The following is a 21,424-nucleotide window of genomic DNA, read 5'->3' as shown; positions in this document are numbered from 1 at the left end:
TCGCACGGTGCGTACGCCGACAACGAAAGTGGAACGTTAGTCGGTGACTGTGGGATACGCTGAGGTCGCAGATGCTTGAAAAATCGTCAAAGTTTGGAACGACAACGATATGTGGCGAAGGCAGTTGTCGAACCGTGTCTACGCACGTTATTCTACTGTGTATGCTGGCCCATTTCTCGCTATGATGGCCCATGGTGGGCCACTGATGAAACCCGGGTTGATACATAGTCCAGATAAGCCCTATCGTATATAGACGTTTTCAAGCAGTCCCGCTGGTTCAACCTACATTTGTAGTAGCAGCGATAACTGCCGGTACGTTGTATAATCTAAATAAGATCGTGCAATTGATGAAAACTAATGTTGCGCTCTGAAAATTGATGACACTGACTGATATATTGAATGAAAAGCGCAATGCATAAAGGAATCCGTGTTTGTACAGGGAGGAAGTGTAAGAACAACATTTCCACTGCAGTCGTGTATTGCTGATGTGGAAAAAAATAGATATTCATAGATGCTCTATATCCGGCAAGAAATAGTACATACAAAGAATTTTTAGCAAAAAAAAAAGCCTCGTAGGCAAAAACTGGGACGATTCAGCTATATGCTGCGTACTCCCATTAGGTCGGCGGTCAGTTCTGCATACATTTACGGTAATATTACAAACATGGTAACCATCAATCAAACAGTGGGCTCGCATCTTTCTACCATTCTACGCACAATAAACTCTTGTATAACTGTGGATTTTTTCCTTCTTTTTTTTTTTCTATATTGTAGCGGCACCCAGCGGCACATCGGCCGAGCTGTACAAATTATACCAGGACAGCAGCAGCAGAGATCAGAGCCCACTTCCGGCGGGCCATTTCGACGCCGATGTCTGGGAGTTCTCAGAAGGTGAGTACGGGAACGGAATAAGTGTATATTGATTCGCTATAGTGCGTCGAAAAGATCTCTCAGAGACACCCATAAACCTTTTTACTTCGCGGCCAAATCAAAGCAGCGGACAGCTATTTATTAAATCTTGAGTTGTTCTCGTAACAACTCGACTGTGTTACCAAAAGATATGGATGTTCAGTCGAATCTGCTGAGTATTTTTGGCACACAGGCTATCAACAAACCCTGAAAGCCTTTTCAAAAGGACTAGTTGTTATCTCAGTGTATAATAATATAGTGAGTGGTATTTTATAGAGGTCTACGAAGAAGTGCTTTGACAATATCATTGTCCACTACTATCAGGCATAGATATGTTGCTTCTACGCTGGCTGGAAGGGCCCAGCGGTCTAAAATGATACTTAACCACAACAGTAGAATTCGAAGCATTGAATTAGATATGATGTGCGGTGAATAGAATAGAGAAAGAAAGGATGGTAGAAATGTTCTAAAATTAGTACAAAGGTCGTTCAAATAGAGAAAAAAAAAAAACAGGTTTAGGAGCTAAGCACATTTACAACGTTTGTTATTACCACTAGTCTATTTCCAGTCAGCCTTTAGAAACGAGTACGTTTGTTCAATGTTTACTAACTACAATCTGTTATCTACCAAGATGAACCTGTACCATGAAAGATAGTACTTTGCTCAACAGGCTACCTATGCTAAGCGGTTACAGTTACGTACCGTTGTCTATAAAGCGTGTTATGTTTAACACTCGCTGATCTTCCATGTTGATCTTCGCTGTCTGCAATCACTATGTGGTATTGATGGCTACAACAAAGCCGAGGCTTCAAGTTGCTAAAACGTGATACGTCACATCCGGCGAAGACTATGGCGAATAGGTATGAGTACGTGCTTGAAACGGGAATTTCTAATATATTTTTATCGTGATAGCGTAAAATTACGTCAACTGCGTTCATAAATCATTGACTATGATAGCTGAGTGGGAACTTAAATATTATCTATCCTAGTGTGACCTTAACTGCTGCAAATGTGACGAGCAGTAGCGAGAGTCTAAAAATCGGCATGTTAAAACGCAAGAGGAACATGTTGCTTTGAGGACTGTTCTGTACCTGTATTGCGCGGTTGGCGTCTGTTGGTGGAACCTGGTATAGGATACGCTGTGTTTATCTTTCGGTGTTTACTACTAGTAATAAGAAGTTGCGCATGAAGAAGTTTTCGACCTAACTCAGCAAACGCGATATGATCTGTTCATAGAGGAAACTCTCTAGTTTCAGAACACCAATAATGTGCTGACAGAAGCGTTTTTATGGTTAGCCACCGTAGAACCAGTGCACTAGCTACGCTAGACAAGCTATATAGGTTAAAGAGATTCCCGGTAACTAGAAAGAGGTTATAGAGCCTACATTAACTTCGATCCCTGACTGAATAAGTCTCACGTCACACACAGAACTATTGCACACAAGACACAAGCATATTCTGCAAAAAAGAAAAAAAAGTTTTTTTTTTTTTGCAGAATATGCTACACTACCAAAAATCCAAGGCAAAAAGTAAACAGACTGAGGCTTCAAAAAGTTAACATTGCAGCTGCACGATAAACGTACATCATTTATTTCGAGATGCACGGTGAACATTTCCCAAAAATGTGTTTGGTTAGCCAGTGATTTAAGCTAATAAAACTTTGCTAAAAGTTTTATTAAAAGTGAAAAATAAAGGGTTTGTGGTCAAAAAGTAAGTGCTTTATGGGTTACTGAATAATTGTAGGCAAATATAGGCGTCTATGTGTCATGAACATGGCGCGAAAGGTTTTCGCTGCAACCCAGTGCAAAAGCCAGTTGACCAGGTTCGCATTATACGTAAATTACGCGTAAAGAGCCGCTAGAAAGATGCAAGTGAATTTCGAAATCCTGCACACAAACAAGCTCAGGATTCGATCGGAATGGTTGGCCTTTGCCGTTTCTCTTAGATATATAAACATTCCCGTCAGATTTTTCCTACAGAATTGTAAGGTTTATCAGTTGCTTATTTATTAAATAAACTTAAGTTCCGCTTGCTTATTTTATACACGAAACGTGAAAAAATTTAGGCATCCTATATATAATTTAGCCATCTCGTAGCATATTCTCACTTTTCCTATACTCAAAATATAGGCGTATGTATTATACTTGGAATGCCTAGTACGGGTTTGATATGGATCGGTGATTCGCAATAGCAGCAGAAATGTGGGTTTTGAGCTGGTCTAAGAGCAATCAGTAAACTGGAGTCCTAAACGGTAGGCAGATATTAAGCTTATGCAGGCTCGATTTAGAGGAAAGAGGTAGGTATAGAGAGTGAGTGGGTGTAGTGAGCTTGACGGCATAAATAACACTATCGCGTATAAATGTCGTTGTCACAGTTTTTCGACTTGTGTTACAGACACTCGACTTTCAAGTGGCTGTATTTTTTTTTTATGGACTGAAATTTGCTCTACGTCATGTGGCAATAAAGGTTGTAAGGGCATACCCTGTTGACTGTCTGTACATGTTTTGTGAAATTCTGTTTTTGTTACATAGGTTCTTCCTATGCTGCTAGCAACGCAGATCGGTTCGTAGCCGTGCCCCTATATATATATATATATATATATATATATATATATATATATATATATATAAACTACTATATATCTACACAAGTATACAATAAATAAGGTGATATAAAACGTAGGGTTTTGTCTCCAAGTTAAAAACCACACTATACAGTCTACATTGTATACAATACGAAGCACCTCAGTTTTTAATACATTATCCTTTTCGTATATATATATATATGTCGTATATATATATATATATATATATATGTGTGTCGAAAACAACATTTATGAACAAGCTTCTTGAAATCAAGCGTGTTTGGATACGATCTTAAACACTTTAAAAATGCATCGATACCCAAACTGATAATAACACGCCTGAACTATCATCGAGTTTATGGATTCCACGAGTCTAGACATGCTCAGTATATAAACCTCCTAAAGATTTATCTTAGCATTAATTAAATGGTAATTAAGATTCGTTACTTTATCCTCCGTTCTCTATAACATAATTCTACCACTATATCCTATAAGGGGATTAGTTTTCTCAAGCTTTAAAGCCGTCGAGCTTACAAATACAAATTCCCATTTTTCTGTCTTAGCTTTAGCCAACATAGAAGGCCCGATGGTGACTTTATTTATTATCTGCGACTGCTCTATGCAATTACTAATAGAATTGTTTGTTTCTGTTTCAGAAGAACTCCAAGCGGACGAGACGGACAATGATAATAGTAAGTTCGAAGACATCCACTGAAAAAATAACCGCTTGTTTTTCCCACTTTCTAAATAACAGTGACCTTGAAATCGAATACAAAGTTCGCGAAAGACGGAAGTCTCTGAACGTTTCCAACATTATTCACGCCCCTTTGTAAATCTTCGTTTGTGCAACATGGCGCCTAGGTTCGGGGCAACAAAAAGTTCATACTCATTCGAATGGTTTTGACAATAATATTTCTCTTGAAGCCCAAATGTTTTTTGTCATTCAAAAATTACGGGTCGGACTCACCTACTCGAGGTGCTTGCGGCCGAATTCCGCCGTCGTTTCTTACAGTAGAACTATCTATTTGCTCCGCTATTACTACAGATTAGGCTCGTACAGCTCATTGTTAACTACTACTAGAAAAGGAAAGTTTGCTTCTTACCTTGAGAACATATTGCACGGCCCGTCTTGACTATGATAGCAATATATGAAGCAGGCAAGTAACTTAAGTAGTCTCTGTGGGTGGCCATATAGTGGAGCCAGTTTTGAGACACAGCGAGATCTTAGCAAGCGTACTGCGTCGTATGTGTGCACGAGAATGTTATTTGTGAGAACTGGCTCTGGACGAAATCTCGGGTAAATGTATTACTTCTCATCTTTGATACGTTAATGCGTAGACACATCATTGGAACGTTGTAGCCAGAATGTTTTTTAAGCATTAAATGACCGACTGGTACATTCCAGTGTGTGCTTTATCTGGCCTGTTGCTGCATATGCACGGAAGGGGCGTAACGTATACGCATACGCATACTGTTGTGCTACAAGCATTCGTCGTTGGTGCCTGAGTTGGCTACAGGGGCACGCCGTGCAATTGGGTCAATGGACACGTCGACACCAATAGCTTATGATTATGACTGCCTTGAGGACGATTCGAGCCAACTGGAGCATGCCGCTATAACGAATGCGTACTACCGTACATGTCGTGATCGTCCTTCAATGACAGACATCCCTCTCTGAGACAGCCTCGAAGAGGAGTGGTGCCAGCTTCTGAGTTTAGGTATGCAATCATATATTAGCCGACGATACGAGCAGAGTACGAACGTTACGTCCAAATCGAAAGTTTGCTCGATGCATAGAATCCGTATGCATTTGATAAATAGGGATATCGAGATGACCCTGTATTAAAATCTCAACTTATACCAGAACACCTAGCAATTTGGCGTATCGAAAACAACCAATAACCAAATATATGTAGCATGGTCTAGTCTTTTAACGTATATACATTTCCGGGCAACGGCACCGGTCTCTTGTAGAGCCACGAACACAGTCGATCTGATCCAAGTAAATGAGCGTGCGTCTCTATATCACTAGGCAGTTTCTTTATTAGGGCTACAAAAGCTGTATACTGCGGGACGCAATAATGCAACGTCATCGCTGAGATTTTCAATAGTGACCTAATAATGTCTTGCCAAAAACCATCTGCTTGGTGATAGCGGGACTAAAGCCTAAATGATCCAGGACAAAATGTCCTTGCTTATGAAAAGAGGACAAACTCAAGGTGCTGAATACCAATGATCTAAATGATGGTGACGGTTTGTGCGTCCGAGCGAAAAGCAACGGGTCAGGAAGTCTCGTCCCAAGTTGTAACCTGTGAGGCTTATATCTCCAAATGGCGACCCTTCTGACATGTTTGGAGAGAACCTGTACACCAAAGCAGACGTTACTTCGTGACACGTCTGATACATATGTAATCAAGTCTTTTGATAACAAGAATTGCACATCCATAGCTTCGTTTAACTAAAGACCTATTGTGGGAGTCGTCGTCAACGTTTGCTAAGTAAGCCAACCTATCATCTATAAATGGCTGTCGCCTGACAACTACTACGAATTGACATAAAGAGTAGTAGATTGATATAAAATCCAGCAAGAGACGCCAATATTCGATCCATGAACGCACGTTTTCTGTCCTGCAATCTCTTCTCGTTCCGAAGCACTCGATCCAGAATTATTGCGGCATCGATTTCTAGTACGACGAATTCAACACCTCATTGATACGAGCGTATAAATCTGAGATTTGATACGGAGCTGTGAGGAGCGCAGAAGCAGTTAATGTCAACCTGTCCCATACTTTCTATGGCAACCTCGAGTACAATGGGTCAATTGCTCGGAGCCTTCGTTATCTTATCTCTCGTCATCCCTTTTGCCCTTTGGGCCGGCTGGACGCCCCGACAGCGACAAAAAAACTTCATAGGGAAAGCTTTTGCATGACGACAGCAATGACACCTGTGTCGTCCGTTGGGCTTTAACAGGAACAGTTTCCAGAGCTCCTCACATCCGTCAAAGCCTGGGGCGACGGCAATGATTATGTTGATGGTAGTACTGAGGCTGCCACCAAGAGCGGAAGGTAATGGAGAGAAGTGTACTGTCTGATGCTGGGCTCGGATACAAGCTGAGCGTTCACGTCAAAGGCAAAAGTCAACCGATGGCTGCCTCTCGGGACAGTCATCTTAGGACGGGTAAGTGGCCAGCGTCTGGTTCGCTTGATTGTAGATTGCACCACGCATTAAATCGTTGCGAAGCCCAAAAGGTTACTCGATTTGCTACTGCTAGTTGCGATTGTTTGGGTATCTCATTACAGGCTACAGCAGGCGAGATGACGTCACATCCCGCCAGAGTGGCCTCAACGTTTGCCTGCGCCGCGGAGCTAGCTGGCTTTGAAGCCGATCGTTTGTCCGTGAACTGGGTGGTCTTATTGGCTGGCCAGGGTAGGGTACGCCTTTTTCCTTCTGGACCTGGCATGCTTTTGGCTGATGCTGTCATTTATCAGAAGTGGTCTGTTTATGAGACGGCAGGCCAAATACGTTCAGTTAGTTCATGAGCAAAAAGGTTTTGCCATCTTTAATACTGCCCTCGTTGTGTCGTCATATCAGCATAAGTTCATCTTATTTTATGTGAAATGCTACCGTCTCTGTTAAGTATGACCACAGCTAATACCACGGGTGAGTATATCTTATCATACGTAAAGACGTGGATAAAATGAAAATTACTCGTCACAAGTTGATCTCTTATTAATCCTAACAGTTGATAGGCCGTGAATAGCTTTTAAGGAATAAAATAATTCCTCAGCACGATCTAAAGTAGTTGATAGCATTTATTAACTCCATGGCTCTGATGCTGTTGATGGGTGCCAATCATTTCGTGGCTGTGCGACCATAGTCAGAATATTCCTTTGTCCCGAGTAGCTATTGGGTCGATACGGTTATATATTCTTGATTGCTATGATGTTCGGCCGTGAATTTGAATTCATACCCACCCGTTTCGATATTTTCTATATATTACGTGAACAAGTACGCCATCGAAAATGAAAAAACATGTTGTTATCGTCAAGGACATACGGCACAAGCACGTTGTTCTCATAAACTCTATAGATAGATAGGTAATACCGAAAAAGATTTCGTTTCTCCTCTGCCGAAGGCGGCAATCGGTGAGAGTTACGTCATTGAGGGGTGTATTTGATCACTTCGTTTCCTGCTTTGCCTCCGAATACGGCGACGAACGACCGAACGTGTGTATTAGCCAATAATATCCGGCGCCCCCGGCGCAGTGTGCACCCGTCAAAGCAAATCGTTGCCACAGTAAAACATACTGCACAGACATATAGAGTTGCTGCCAGTCGTCTATGACCCAGCGCTCATGCAGAAGTTTTAGTAGAAAGCGATTCTGTTGCAAATGACAAAACATTTTATTAATGGTTAATATCAGATAGCAGCATAAGCCGGCACCATTTCTCGTACTGTGCCGACCTCTCTTCCTTCGTGTGCCGCCTGTGAGCGGCTTTGAAACTCTGTCTTGGTTCTTGTCTTCTTCTTGTTTTGGCCTTTCCTTTTCGTAGCTTTATTTGACTGGTTCGGCTGGCCCTGTCGCTTAGGGCTGATTTATGAAGGTTTTGCGGTGCCAAGAAAGCCCGCCTTCTTTACAGCCCCCCGACAGTCCAACGACATCTCTTTATTTCCGGAACATTCTACGGAAACCGCCAACCATACATCGCCCATAGCCGCTAACCAAAGAACCAACATTGATGCTCCTGTTTTTCCTTAAAAGGTCTGATTTTGCTTCTCCTTTTACTGTCAGTTTTATTATCAAGTTTACCTATTTTCAAGTTAACTCGCCGATCCTCTTTTCCTAGCGGCCACTATCACCCTATCGTCCCCAACTGGGGTCGATTCGTTTTGTTGCTTACAGTGACGTGAGGCTCGAGGCATTGGATGACCGCGCGATGCTACCTCACTGGACGGTAGGCATGGGCAGAGCTTCGCGAAACTACGCATACTTCCTGTGGGCGAGGGCAGCCTGCGTGCGTTGTGGAGTAGTGGTTGAAGGAAGGCGGATATGGCTGTGGTGCTTCTGGAGTCAAGGGGCATTGGAGCCCGTAGAACGGTTCCTTCGTTTCCTTGAAGCGCGTTCGCCTACCACATTCCTTTACTGCAATCGTGGCGAGTCGTTCACAGATGCATCGATGACCGAGAAATTTACGTGGTCCTAGGCCAACTGAGCTTTCCCCTGACTCACTACTAGTTCTCCTGCTATTGGTGGTCCTGTGCTGTTTTAAACAAACGAGCTCTCGTATGCCCTCGAGCTGTGAACTGAAGGAGCTGCTGCCATGAGTCTCGGCAGCCATTATTCGCGTCAGAAAGTAGCACTAACCAAGAAAAGAGAGAGACACTTCAATGTGCATTTCACACGACACATGCAAATTACCATTGTCTTGATGGAAGTGTGTTTGTAATGCGATTCTTTTCCAGTTTTTTGCCCCTTCTATTCCCACTCTCGATAGAATTGTTCCCTCTTTCGGATATGCTGATAATGCTCCCATTGTAAACAGAGCTGATATTTTGCCTGTATATACTTCTATATATGTATAGAGTATTGGATTACCATAAAATTGAAAAAGACAAACACTTACTGCAAAGCGAAGTAAACACACAAATGTTTTTTGCGCAGCTTGATTAGATTTGTAATGACTGCATTAAACTAGGTAGTTCGGCAGTCAGCTGTGAGACATATTTCTATGGAATACCTGCACCACCAATTGCTATAGCACGTTTTTCTTGTGCTCAACGTGCATAAAGAACCCGAGAGCTCTGATCAAAATCACTTGGGAGTTGACGAATCATTATGGGAACTGTAACATGTTCGTATTCAGCTGGATAAGCCTAGTGGAGATGCCACCGCTTAGCTCCCTATTTCTCTTAAGACCTACTAGAATCAGATTAAGAATGAAAAAAGACATCTTCTCGTTAGATAGATATGTCGTTCGTAAGTCGTCACGTACCCTGACGTTTCAGGAGTCATACACACCTGTCGACGAGATATCTTATGCTCAAAAACTACAGTTAAACCAAGGCCACTTTCAACACCATTCACGGTAGAAGAATGATGTTCACCTCTATGAAAAAACAGATCTAGCTACCTCAGACGACTAAGGAACATATATTGGTCCGGCAAAGCCCACGAGGAAAACGGTCAAGCCATAAAAATGGACGCGAAGAATATCAAAAATTGAAAAAAATGTGTTATTTCGCTTTCTGCTGGTGATGTAGGAAGACGTAGGAAGATTCATACAGGCGTAAGCAAAAGAAAAGTAAGGAGAACAAGTCGCAGACATGGGCGTGTAATACCCTTCAGTACAGGTAATGCCGTTAGGCTCCATAAATCGGCAAAGGAACGTTGCCCAAAGGGATAAATCAGATAGTACGTTAAAGAAAGGGAAACTGACCTTCGAGGCGATTATAAGCGCAATGGCGGCAGCAGAATTAGAACCGGTAAAGGTGCGGATGAGGTTGGAAAAAGCATCCTGTCCAAAACCCTTCTTGTTCTGTTTTGTTTTCCTTAGTGCTACCTTTAAAGCCTCTCGTTCTCTGATTCGTCGTCCCACTTGTTCCACCATCATTGCCTAACTCACTCCTACTTACAAGCCTACGCAGGCCCGATGAGGACAGGCATGCAGCCAACCCGGTCCTGCTCGGCTATAAAGTGGTGTCTCTACGGCGGGCAACGATGGCACCTGCAGCTACTTTCCCTCACTATTCAGACAGAGCAAGAATTAAAGAATTGTACTTCCTGCTGTGTCCACGGATTCATCGTGACTGCTGTCCGCTTCGTTGACTTCTGCTGATGCTTTTACTCAATATTTCATGACGTACCATCCTGATTCAACAGCAACGCTATATTTCATCACACCGTCAAGAGCCAAAATTCAAGCAAATATATGACATTCACGATGTGGAATAGTGATCTATAGGCAGATGACATAATGTAAATCAATTCAAAACGTGTCCAGTTAGTCAGACCTGTCCAGGAAAAGTAATGCCGTTAGGGCCAGATGGGAAGTCACTGACGGCAGGATGGCAGCAGAGGATGACTATATCATCCTATGCTGAATAAGCGCAAACTGAAGGAGTTGCTAGTATTAAACGTCCATTGTCTACATGTAAGAGCCAGTTACGAACCGCTCATTAAAATCCTAATATGTGAATTTTGTAATCGACAGCTACGTTCCCTACGAAATTGTATATAATGCTAACACCAGTCTATGATGATGCGCGCATCCATAAGGTACTCCATACAAATCGCTATCAACTTGAAAAGAACGTGATAAGACACGAGTTTAAAATGATGGTGCTTCTCACCGTTGTTATCATCTTGGCGTTGACGGAAATTGACAGGATAAGATATCTCCCTACGAACCTTTTTCCAATCTTCACACGTTAACCGCCACAACGAGCAATACATAATGTTTTCCATCGCTGATATATCTCTAATAATCCCCTTCTGGGATGTCGCCCATGGACCGGCTAAGTAAGTAACATTCAGTTAGGCGCCTGATAGATTGTGTAATAGACAGAAGAAATTCTGTAATAGTAAAACTGCCGGTGGTAGTGCTACTTTCAACATAGGCTCGTTGTGCTTGCCAACTGAAAAATGCCTCCCTGTTCGCATATTAGGAACGACCACGTAGTGAAGGTGAGCTCAATTTGTCATTGAAGAATCATGCGCAACTTTTGATTCGTCTTAAATCGGGACAAGCCTTCACGTGATGATAATAATAATAATCGTCTAGCCTTAAAGGGTCAATCTATGTTTGTTGTAGCCTCTGACAGCAGTTTATTAAATTTAATAAGAAAGATTTCATTCAGCACGTAAGCATGACGCATTTGTCGTGTATGCATTCGTTATAGCGTTATCTTTAATTTTCAATGACTGATACGGTTGTGTGCTGAACATCGGAACTGATTCGCGAGCTTGAGGTTTCGGTTTTGATTGACGTTTATGAAGTTACTACGAAAGTTTTTAATGTCAACTTGCTACACAGTTAAGTTTTCACTAGCGTGACTGTTACAATATTCCTTACACGAAGTACATTCAACGTTATAAGTAACAACATCGTTGAAGGTGCTTGTTGCAAGATTTCAACCACAATAGAAAGATTGACGCCACTTAATTTTCTACTAAAGAGCACACACGGTAAGGTCCTTTCTGCAAATGTTGCTAAAAAATCAAATTTAAAGTCAGCCGGAACTGCGGCATCTGGTCGACTCAATTTCTCTGAATTGTTTTGTTTTACTCCTCAATAGGAAAAAAAGTATGCTTTATTTCCAATCGATACTTCAGACAGCCAGCACATGTAGCTGAATGTTATTAAATAGAACATGTGGCACGTCTCACGCCGGTACCAAGCAAGTATTATGTAGGCTTTTGCGTCTCCTAGCATTTCTGACCTAGTAAATGAGTACATACGATCTACTATTATCATAAATAAGTGTGGTACGGTGCTTTGCGTCTGCTTCATACGGCAACTGCGGTAATGTGAAAACATGAATAACATGAATACGCTATTTCGGTGCAGTCGGTGGTTGGCATTCTTGTGGTTTATGACGTTATGATTACGTTATGGAGGGATTCGATAGCGCAAGAATTCGTTGCGTGACGCCACTTCCGTCGTTGCTTAGTCGACCATAGCCCCATCTCGTGCTGGTCTTACCAACACACGGCGGCAACAAGTAGCGCCGGTTCTGTTCCTTCTTTGTGATGTCTTCGTAGCATTTCCCACGACCACCTATCTAGCTTCCACTGTGATGTTCAACCATTTTGAATGAGAAACGGGGATAACATGTCGCAAAATGTTTGCTCTTGCTTGGTCAGCACGGTCACAAGTTACTGTACTCTAGCCAGCTGTTCGTGACGCTATTGTCAAATTCCCCTAGCGAAGATATGAGGGGGGGGGAGGGGAGGGGGGGAACTCCCTTGGCTACTGGGGGGCAATGCAAGCGATAACAAGCTTCTTGCAGGACCATTATCTACAACTATACACTATGAGGACCATGAGAAAAGCCGAGGGATCAAGAAAAATAGAACGCGGTCCCATGATGCAGAAAAAACGTGCACGAACGGTGAGAAATGCTGACGAAAATGAGCGATAGTAATAAATAGTTATTTAGAGGGCAACTACTCCTAAACGGTGACACCTAAAGGCCAGCGCTTTAGTGTGCAACTTTTCATACTCCTACGAAGGAAGCAGCGACGATGAAGTGGTGGAAGCAGCAAATGGGACAGAGAACGGTCCCAAAGCTCATGAATGAGTTGTTGGCACTGTTTCGAAGACAGGCTCGCTTATATAGACAGACTTGCGTCTCTTCTGCCGATATATGAGCAGGCGAAAAAAAGCGAGGGGGAGACTGCGCCCCAAGGATACGCGAGACCATTAATATTAAGGAGCTCTCTTCGACTCGAGATAGGCAAGGCAGTCAACATGTAGAAGGCCTTTTCTAGGTTTTGTCTCTTGGTTTCCCTTTTTCGTCTTTCAGCGTCCCTTTAGCGAACGGATGTTGGGTTCCTGGCCATCCACGTAGCTGCTTCTATTGCCTGAGGTGTCTCTTGGACCTTCAGAACCTTTGACCCATTGGAAGAAGGAGATGGTGCGGTATCTCCCACAGTATTATAACGTCGAACTAAAGTTGAATGAGGTTCGCTATGTGTAAACCGAAGTCTAGCTACCAAAGTGTCGCGTGTAGACTGCACTGGGGTGTCCTGACCATCAGATGGACGTGAATAAACAATAACAATATTGTCTATTTACTCTCTTCAAGTTGTCTGCTATTTTGGCCTTAATAATATTATCGAGTTTTCTTTTATGAAGCCAGATGGCGCAACAAGTTCACTCGGCTGGATCAACTCAGCAAGAAAAACTTTCCCTTTTGAGGATTTTCGGTGATCCTTCTTGCTACACTCCCAGTAGCTGTTATGTGTCAACATTGCATAGTCCTTCTTAGAGTGGAATTGCATCACAGCGTAACGAGCGTTAAACGTCGCGCACACCCTTGACATTGAATAGAAATATCCACTCGTACTATTGTAGTAAGGTGAATGGCAGGTATAGCTTCATAGTCGGATGTATGGCATGCCTACATCGGGAAGAGTTTGCGACTAGATGTAGAGAATGACACCATTAAGATTAGCCAAACTAACTTACTTATCAGTTGACGAGCAAGCCGGCTACACAAAGCCAGAATCATGAATTTGCCGAAAAACAAATCCGTTTATCTAGGCAACACTGACGTATACGTTTTGCACTTTAGCAATAATTTATTTAGCCAATTTTGGTACTTTTATTTAATTGTACTTTTTATTTTTACTTTAATACACCTTTTAATATTACTAACTTACTGAATACAGAGATGTTTTGGAAACATTGTCGTCTGTTGTTTGTTTTCCAATAAACATCCAACAACAAAACCTCGAAACAATGTTCGAATGATTTTTGATAAGCGATTTTAAGGCAACAGAGAAGCAGTTAAGTGTTCTTTAAATATTTCGACAGTAACGTTATTCTGTAAGTTTGGTAGGAATACGGACTTCCAGACAATACGGAGAAATGGTTGCTCCTTGGCTTTCGCCATGCGTAGAGTAGCAACCCCCAGAATTTCCATATTAAATAAATCTTTGAGTGTAATTGTGCTAATTTTAATAGTTTGATTAATTAATGAGGTGATTAGTGACACCGTGATTGACAGTCAGTTCCGTTGGGAGTCCACAAAGAACATTGAAGTTGTTCTTTACGTAGCTGTACACATATCTCTATGTGTACAGCTTACCAGATAGCAACGCGTTTGTTTTTTAGAAAAATCATTATCACGATTTTCCTATTAAAAGTATTGAGTCCCGACTTGTAGTGCTCTTGTCACAATTTTTCATAATCTTCTTCTTCTTCTTACTGCCACCCTCCAAAATTCATTCCTATTGTCTTCTTTGATTGTATCCTCCTGATATGTATTTTGTTTGCCCATAACGGGGTAGAACATGCGTTTTTCGGCTTTCATAACAAAGGTGCCTAAAGTTATTCATCGCGCCCCTGTTCCTTTTGTTTTTGATCCGTTTATAGCTCATGGAAAAAGCGACAAACCATCTCTCACAGCGGCGGTAACGGGTTGTATTCTGGGCGGCAACTTGCTCTGCAGGTTCTAAGAGGCTGACGCATTGTTAAGAAAGCCATAGAAACCTAACTCTCGATCTATAGCCCTTCGTCTCCCTTTGATATGCTCTGCTCCCTTCTGCTCTTACGGTGTTGCTTCTTCTAGCTGAAGTTCATTGGGTTTATCAGCCCGCGATGACGACGAAACGACAGGCACCGTATCAAGCCTGTTTCTTCCGCACTGGGGCAATATCGTTCCGCGTACACACATATGGCAAACCCACGTATTCATACACTACACACAGACACGGTATGGGCCAATCTTTTTGTTGCGACCGCTACTGCTCCTCAAGGGTCATCGTGTATGCGCAGGCTTTTGCTTTGTTCCTCCATGCACAGCTCCTTGTTCTCTTTTGCTCTTTCGTTGGCGATTCTTCACCACTTCGTTCGTCGTCCTTATCGTTTATTTCGTCGTCGTCGTCGTCGTTGTCACCGCTATGTGTTGGTTCCTCTAAGTCGTTTGCCCGTAGACTGCGGTTAGGGGACAGCGATCGAGCTACAGGGGCGTCTGCGACTGGAGACCCCGCACTCAGAACCTTCGTGTGTCCATTCATTAGTTTCATCCATCATCATTTCGGGGGGAGAATGGTGCTGATTGTGGAGTCGACAGGAATTCGGCCAGTGCCGCCGAGGCATGAGCGTGGTTGAAGAGCTAGTGAACGAAAACACCAAGTCACGAGAATGAGCCGCACGCTGGTAAGACCGCGTGGATCGAAGTACGTTTACATCAGGCTAATATTTCTACCATTTAAACAATTGAGTAACTACGCGGCCAACGATTCTAGCCAGTGAAGAGCTTACTATCGTAAGCTTCCAAGTGACGGAATGCGGACGGTCATTCAACAAAAAGCGGTGGTAGTGGCCAAACGCACGGATGGCTATGAATTTCGGACTGGAGTATATACTGAATCGAAGGTTCGGTTTTCTCTAATTTTCAATGAATTCAAACATTCTTTCCCCATCTATTATACTACGAGGCCGCTATCTCCTGGCAATCTGTCTCCTTATTGTTCATCGTTTCGCCCTATTTGGAGCTTGCATCTATTTTCTCTAGTTCTTGGTTGTCTTCTTGTTGTCACTTCTTTCTTTAAGAGCCTCTTAAGCTGTCGCTTGCTGTTATATACGTTTCATTGCTGTAGCTGGTGATCCAACAAGCTGCCCCTGACGTTTACTGTTCATCTGCCTTCTTTCTGCCTTTAACAGTTGGTGGAAGGGTTGCAAGCTATTGGCACCAACACATCAGGACAACAAACCTTTCAGTTAAGACGTGAATGATTATACGTGGTTATATGTGTTCTGGCGCAGGCAAAAATAGAGCCTATTCAGCTATAAGCCGCATGATTTGATGCGCCTAAAAGGCGCATTCCCAAGGATACACATTAGTTATCAGGGAGAGAGTGTAATTTTAAGAGCAGATATGTAACTGGAAGAGTTGTTTTGAATCGCTGAGTCTAGATTTGTTGATTCAACTGTATTTGTCGATTAGTGTTATGTTTAACGTCATAAAACATTACGTGTAGTAGGCACATGCACGTACAGCAGTTTTCCAAACTCTGAATAAGCAACAGAAACATGCAAGTAATTATAAAAGAGCATTAGTTGATCGGGCTTACTAACGCTTTGGATTGTTATCGGGTACATGCCAATGTTAGCTTTGTAGATATAAACAATACATTTAGACTATGCAGAACATGTGATTTATATAATCAGAATGAAAACATTAGCCAAAGATTTATCTAAGAGATAGCTGATAACCGCTCAACTTTTTTACTGACTGCTAACTGCCAACAATGCGAGATCTGAAGTTACCATCAATAAAGTCAATCGATTCTCCTCCGAAAACTGTCTCCGACATCAGATCGTCCAGTTGATTGAGGTGAAGAGGCCTCTCCCTTGTGTGCTAAACAAAAGTCCATAGGATGGCAACATGCAGTCATTTATCTCTTGTTTCAAGCAAATCTCTTTTCGAACATGGCGCGCTAGCTCACTTTTGGTCGAGTAGGCACATTCGCGCAGTCTTTTCTCATCGAAAATAGCAAAGTTTTTCGTTCGAAATAAGCAAGCGCTGAAAGTTAGCACTAATCGCCCGCCTTCACGTTCCTGACGCGCCATCTTCGTAGTGACGACGAGCAAGAGCCGTCGAGGACCCAGAAGAACTCTTAAGTCCGAGCTCTTGAGGCCGGGACAAAGTGGGCGTTTCAGGGTCGGGTGATCCTGCGAAGTCCTTAAAACTGGAGGAAGGTGGAGGACTGGGATGGCAGAGCAGCTGCAAGGAAGCAAGCTGGTATTGCAAGGGAAGACTTGTATTTTATGTTCGAAGCGAAAAATATTCCTACACCGCACGGCCGGCAGGGAGGCACCAGTGCAAGCAGCAGTTGATCGGGTTTTACGCCATCATTGAAGCAACTGATACAGAAAGGCGAAGGCATAGTACTGCTATTGCTTGCGGTAACTGTAAAGCAGGTTTGACAAAACTGTATGAAAGTAGGTAATCGAATATTGTTCAATGAAATTTCCATTCACAGTATCACGGGACAAAGTGAGTACACTGCGATGTGTTGTCCCATATCTTTAAAATTGAAGACAACCAGCCGGCCAATACAGTTAATTCTGCTGAAGTAAATCGAAGGCATCTAGTACAAGGTCATTGGCACCTACTAAAAATTTGTTTTAGATAGGTAACAAATTTTGACAACAGTAATTTTGAAAATAAACGATACCTAGACTGGCGAAAATTCAAAGTAAATTAAATAATAGAAGGCTGCGAGCTTAGCTAGAAAAGGTCTAAAAGCAATTTCGCAGTTGAAAAGGTCGCTTTCCTACTTCGTTAATCGATCTCTTGCGTTTTGGCAGCGCATTTTTTTACGAACATTCATAGGCCGTTGTGATAATAATTATTATTACACTGTAAATGTAATATGTACCTTTTACTGCGAGAAATCAGGGAGAACCCAATAGCTATTCTGTCCAAAGGAGAGTACAATTCATTATTAAATAGATAAATTAAACATTTCGAACGAATAAGGAGCCGCACTAAGGGAATTACGAAAGAGGTTGGCATTTAGTAATATATAAACGATCATATCGAACGATGCTATTTAGGGGTTTTGTACATATTATTATAACTATTTCAGCTTCTCCTAAATAACACAGCAACGAATTCCTAAAGAACTAGTCAAAAGTGGGACATGAAATAAAATGGGGAACGGACTCGCTAGACGCAAGTATTCCCATAGTAAAATACATGTTGAAACTGGACATGTAGGGAATTGAATCGATGTAACGACACTCTGTTGCAACTGATTGTGCAGAGAATTGGATTTTCCTCCTACAACAAAACCCAGGCTGAATGATCCCGGTTAGAAATTTGCTTTGTAAATGGCCCGACACCGTTGGTTAGCGGTGGGGTGAAAAAACGGAGGAACTGGATTGACCCGCTCTTATGTTACATCAATCAAGCTTCATTTGGACCCCTTGCGAATGTGTTTCTATTCGTAATTAATGCTGGAATACAGCGAGTCTAAATACTTTTGATATATCAATCTGCCGCAGAAATAACCATTAAATCACATTGAATAAACCCGCCAGCATGGAAACGCATGATGTTTTTGCAGACGAGATTTACGTTTAAGATTTTCATTGAATTTTTCCTTTCTTTTTAGCGAAGGTCTTTGAAAATTGACCTTCCGTTTTTCTAAGCCGCGTCATGCTGGGCACAATTCTGAACGTAAACGAATAGGGTGAGGTATATAACTAGTTATTTTTTCCATGCACTACGAAATAGTCAAACCTGGACTAGGCATATTCATCAATGGAATCGAAGTCCAAGTAAAATCTAAGGCAAGATAAATTATACCCACATAAGATAGTGATTGCACAAAATTCCTTCTCATAAATACTCGAATCATGATCTCTGATATGAAAATGATTTCATATCAGGGTAAAGCATTATCAATGACACTTCTTCAGATGTGGCTGGAAACTATCCCCCCAAGAATTACTAGGGTTACCAACAGGCTATAAGCTACTTATGAGCACAATGCCGATAAGTATGGCACTTATCCGCTAGTAACAAAAATGTACGTGCTACTAAACATTAGGAGTATTTCCAATATGTCATGGGCAAAGGAACATGTCAAACGCCTGAAGCCCCAAAGGATGCTGTCTTTTTCCGGTCTAATAAACCCGATTTGACATTGAAGGCTCATCATATGTTGGCATTCAATGGCAATCACAGACAGTCAGAGCGGGATTTATGCCAACAAAAGATAGCTTACACGACGACCCCTAAACACACAGACTCCGCTACCATGACCTCTACTTTATGGCCTGGCCTGCTAGTTAGCCAAGAGCTGGTTGTTTTCAACATTCGATATTTATTTTATTATTATATATTATATATTTATATTATAGTAGATATGTCGCTACACCAATTTCTCTTGTTTTACTAAAACGATTTAGTTAACATGGTGATTAGTATTGGAGACTTAGTAAGACTGAGTATCTATTAGATACTTAAACATATATTGGAGATAACCGTTCGTAGGATTCAATTTATCGAACGTGAAACATTTGCTGAAACTTATGAACCACAGACATCTAAGTGATCTTATAATATATAAGTACATCAAAAAATCGCATCGGTGTTGTTGTATGGCAGATAGCATCCAATCGTTCGCTGCCACCCGTTTCGGTAGCACTACGCTAGGGATGCACTTTTGCAGTTGCAAAGAAGCAACTGTAAAATTTTCTGCAGTAGAGTACTATTTTATGATGATAGGGCCTCCGGAAATTGCAGATTAAGACACCCCTTGGGGTATACCAAACCCTTTACGCTAGTCGACAAGTATTATTGAGCGTACGGGCAAGCGTTGATTTCTGCTGTAATAATATATTAATCGCACAGCCTTCAAAGGTTCCACGAAGTTTTTATAATCTCTGTCGAGTGCTTTTTAATTGCGAAATAAAACTCTCACGTAACAAACGGTAGTTGTTGCTGGTAAATATAAAGATTTGTGATAAAAAAAATATTGAAACAAAATATTTCAGATCTCCTCATCTGAATTTTTTTTATTTACTGCATTGTTGAAAAGTGAACTGATCACGATGCATTAATAAAGTCTAAGTTTTATAGTACGGCAGTATTTTTTGATACTGCTTCCTGATCGAATTTTCATATAACTGTTAGAATTACTTTTGCAGTGGCCCTGGACCCGCATAAGCGCAATAGGCGAATTTGTTGTTACTGTTTTCCTTAGACAGGGTTGTTTACACCGGCTCTCAAAAAATGAACACTTCGCATCCAGATTTAGCATGCGGCCGACCGCAGCGCCGTTAGCTGGCTCACTGATTTGCTTGACCGGGCGTATTTGAACTGCTCAAGACGTTTGCTGTAATAGGGATCTGCAGAGCACAACACGTGTGCTCGCCAAAGGCAACGTACATCCGTCTCTTCGAAAAAGTATTCTACCTCTATCCAGCCAAGAGCCCGTCACGAACCGAGACGCCGTCATCCTAGGACACTCAACCCTTCTCCCTTTTTTCCCACTCACCACCTTCATACTTCTTTTACGGAGCACAGCATTCGAAGGCTGGTGACATCTCACGAATAAGAGGGTTCACAAACCCTTTGTACAAGCTGCACTCATCAGTACGGTGTCGTTTTTTCGTTCTGTCGAAGCTTATGGACCCTTTACTGCCAGCCTCTTGTAGCTTTTCAAACTGGCCCTAGCCCCAAGTTCCATTCAAACTGCAGCCTCTGCTGGCAGTCTACCATTGGACCGTCCCACCATCTTATAGCTTTGCGCGCTATGTTCCCTTCCGTGCTAGTTCCTAATGGTTTAATACTTCTATTTACAGCTCTACTATTTGAATATGCCCCACATATTGCCGTGTTATCCTCATCACAAGTCAAAAACGTTCAACCATCGGCTTACAGAGATGTTCTACACGGTTTCAGGGGGACTGAATTTGAGGGGGCGTACGCCGTTGATCTTACCGTGCATTCAAACCATGAGCTGGTTGGTAGCTCCGCAAAGAAACCGAAATAGATGGGGTTAGTAACAGCGAAAATAAGCTGGGAATCGTTATCACCAGCAGGCAGAAAGTAATTTTATGAACCGAGACAGAGAAGAATGAGGAGACAAACGATGACATTCGCTGAAGGGGCATTGGCAGTGATAATGAAAATTTGAACATAAGATTTAAATATCGTATAAGGATGCTAGAAAGCCACTAACGTAATATAAAATTCTCATGTCAGCCTAAATGGTTTATGAGGAAAAAACAATGAGAGGCAGCGAAAATTAAATGACTCATTAGGTAGGTGACAGATCTGTATCGTTAATACAGAAGCAAATGTCGAATGAGATCGGTATCATCATTAGATGGTGTGGCTTATGGATCGCATGAACTTGCAAGATCGTATGCTCGATGCTTTCGATTTTGGTTAATGAACGTGATATAGCAAATACGTTTACAATGTTACATGTATACTATAAGATATAACAACTAGGAGACTGTTATTACGATCATAGTGTCTAGTGCGATTAATGGGTTTACTCGATGATCGTAAGATTTAAGGAAAGAAGAACCTGGAATCTGCCTTTCGTTCTCATCAAGAAGGATAAAACAGGGTCTTTCCCTGTTCGAAAATTTCCAAACTCCATATGAACAAGGAAAATTGGGCATCAAATGTATATTTTATGCTTCCTTTTGTTGTAAACAACTTTTCATCGAAATT

At 41.9% G+C, this 21,424-nt stretch overlaps 1 protein-coding gene and 1 long non-coding RNA gene across 2 annotated transcripts in view; both read left to right on the top strand.

The window, feature by feature from the left end:
* The window catches only part of Hasp (Hig-anchoring scaffold protein), a 205,738-nt gene that overhangs the window by 29,173 nt on the left and 155,141 nt on the right, over positions 1–21,424 (top strand). The window contains exons 3-4 of the mRNA XM_086987784.1: positions 775–891; positions 4,150–4,185. Coding sequence (XP_086843910.1) covers positions 775–891; positions 4,150–4,185 — 153 coding nt within the window. The remainder of the gene's footprint in view (positions 1–774; positions 892–4,149; positions 4,186–21,424) is intronic.
* On the top strand, positions 5,001–7,001 carry LOC147758152 (uncharacterized). The gene is made up of 3 exons (XR_015326981.1): positions 5,001–5,211; positions 5,648–6,670; positions 6,793–7,001. It is a non-coding gene; the product is annotated as an uncharacterized LOC147758152 (long non-coding RNA).

Source organism: Varroa destructor, unplaced genomic scaffold, assembly GCF_002443255.2.
Source record: "Varroa destructor unplaced genomic scaffold, Vdes_3.0 BEIS01000001.1, whole genome shotgun sequence".
Taxonomy (NCBI): domain Eukaryota; kingdom Metazoa; phylum Arthropoda; class Arachnida; order Mesostigmata; family Varroidae; genus Varroa; species Varroa destructor.
This window is presented reverse-complemented; position numbering and strand designations above follow the sequence as displayed.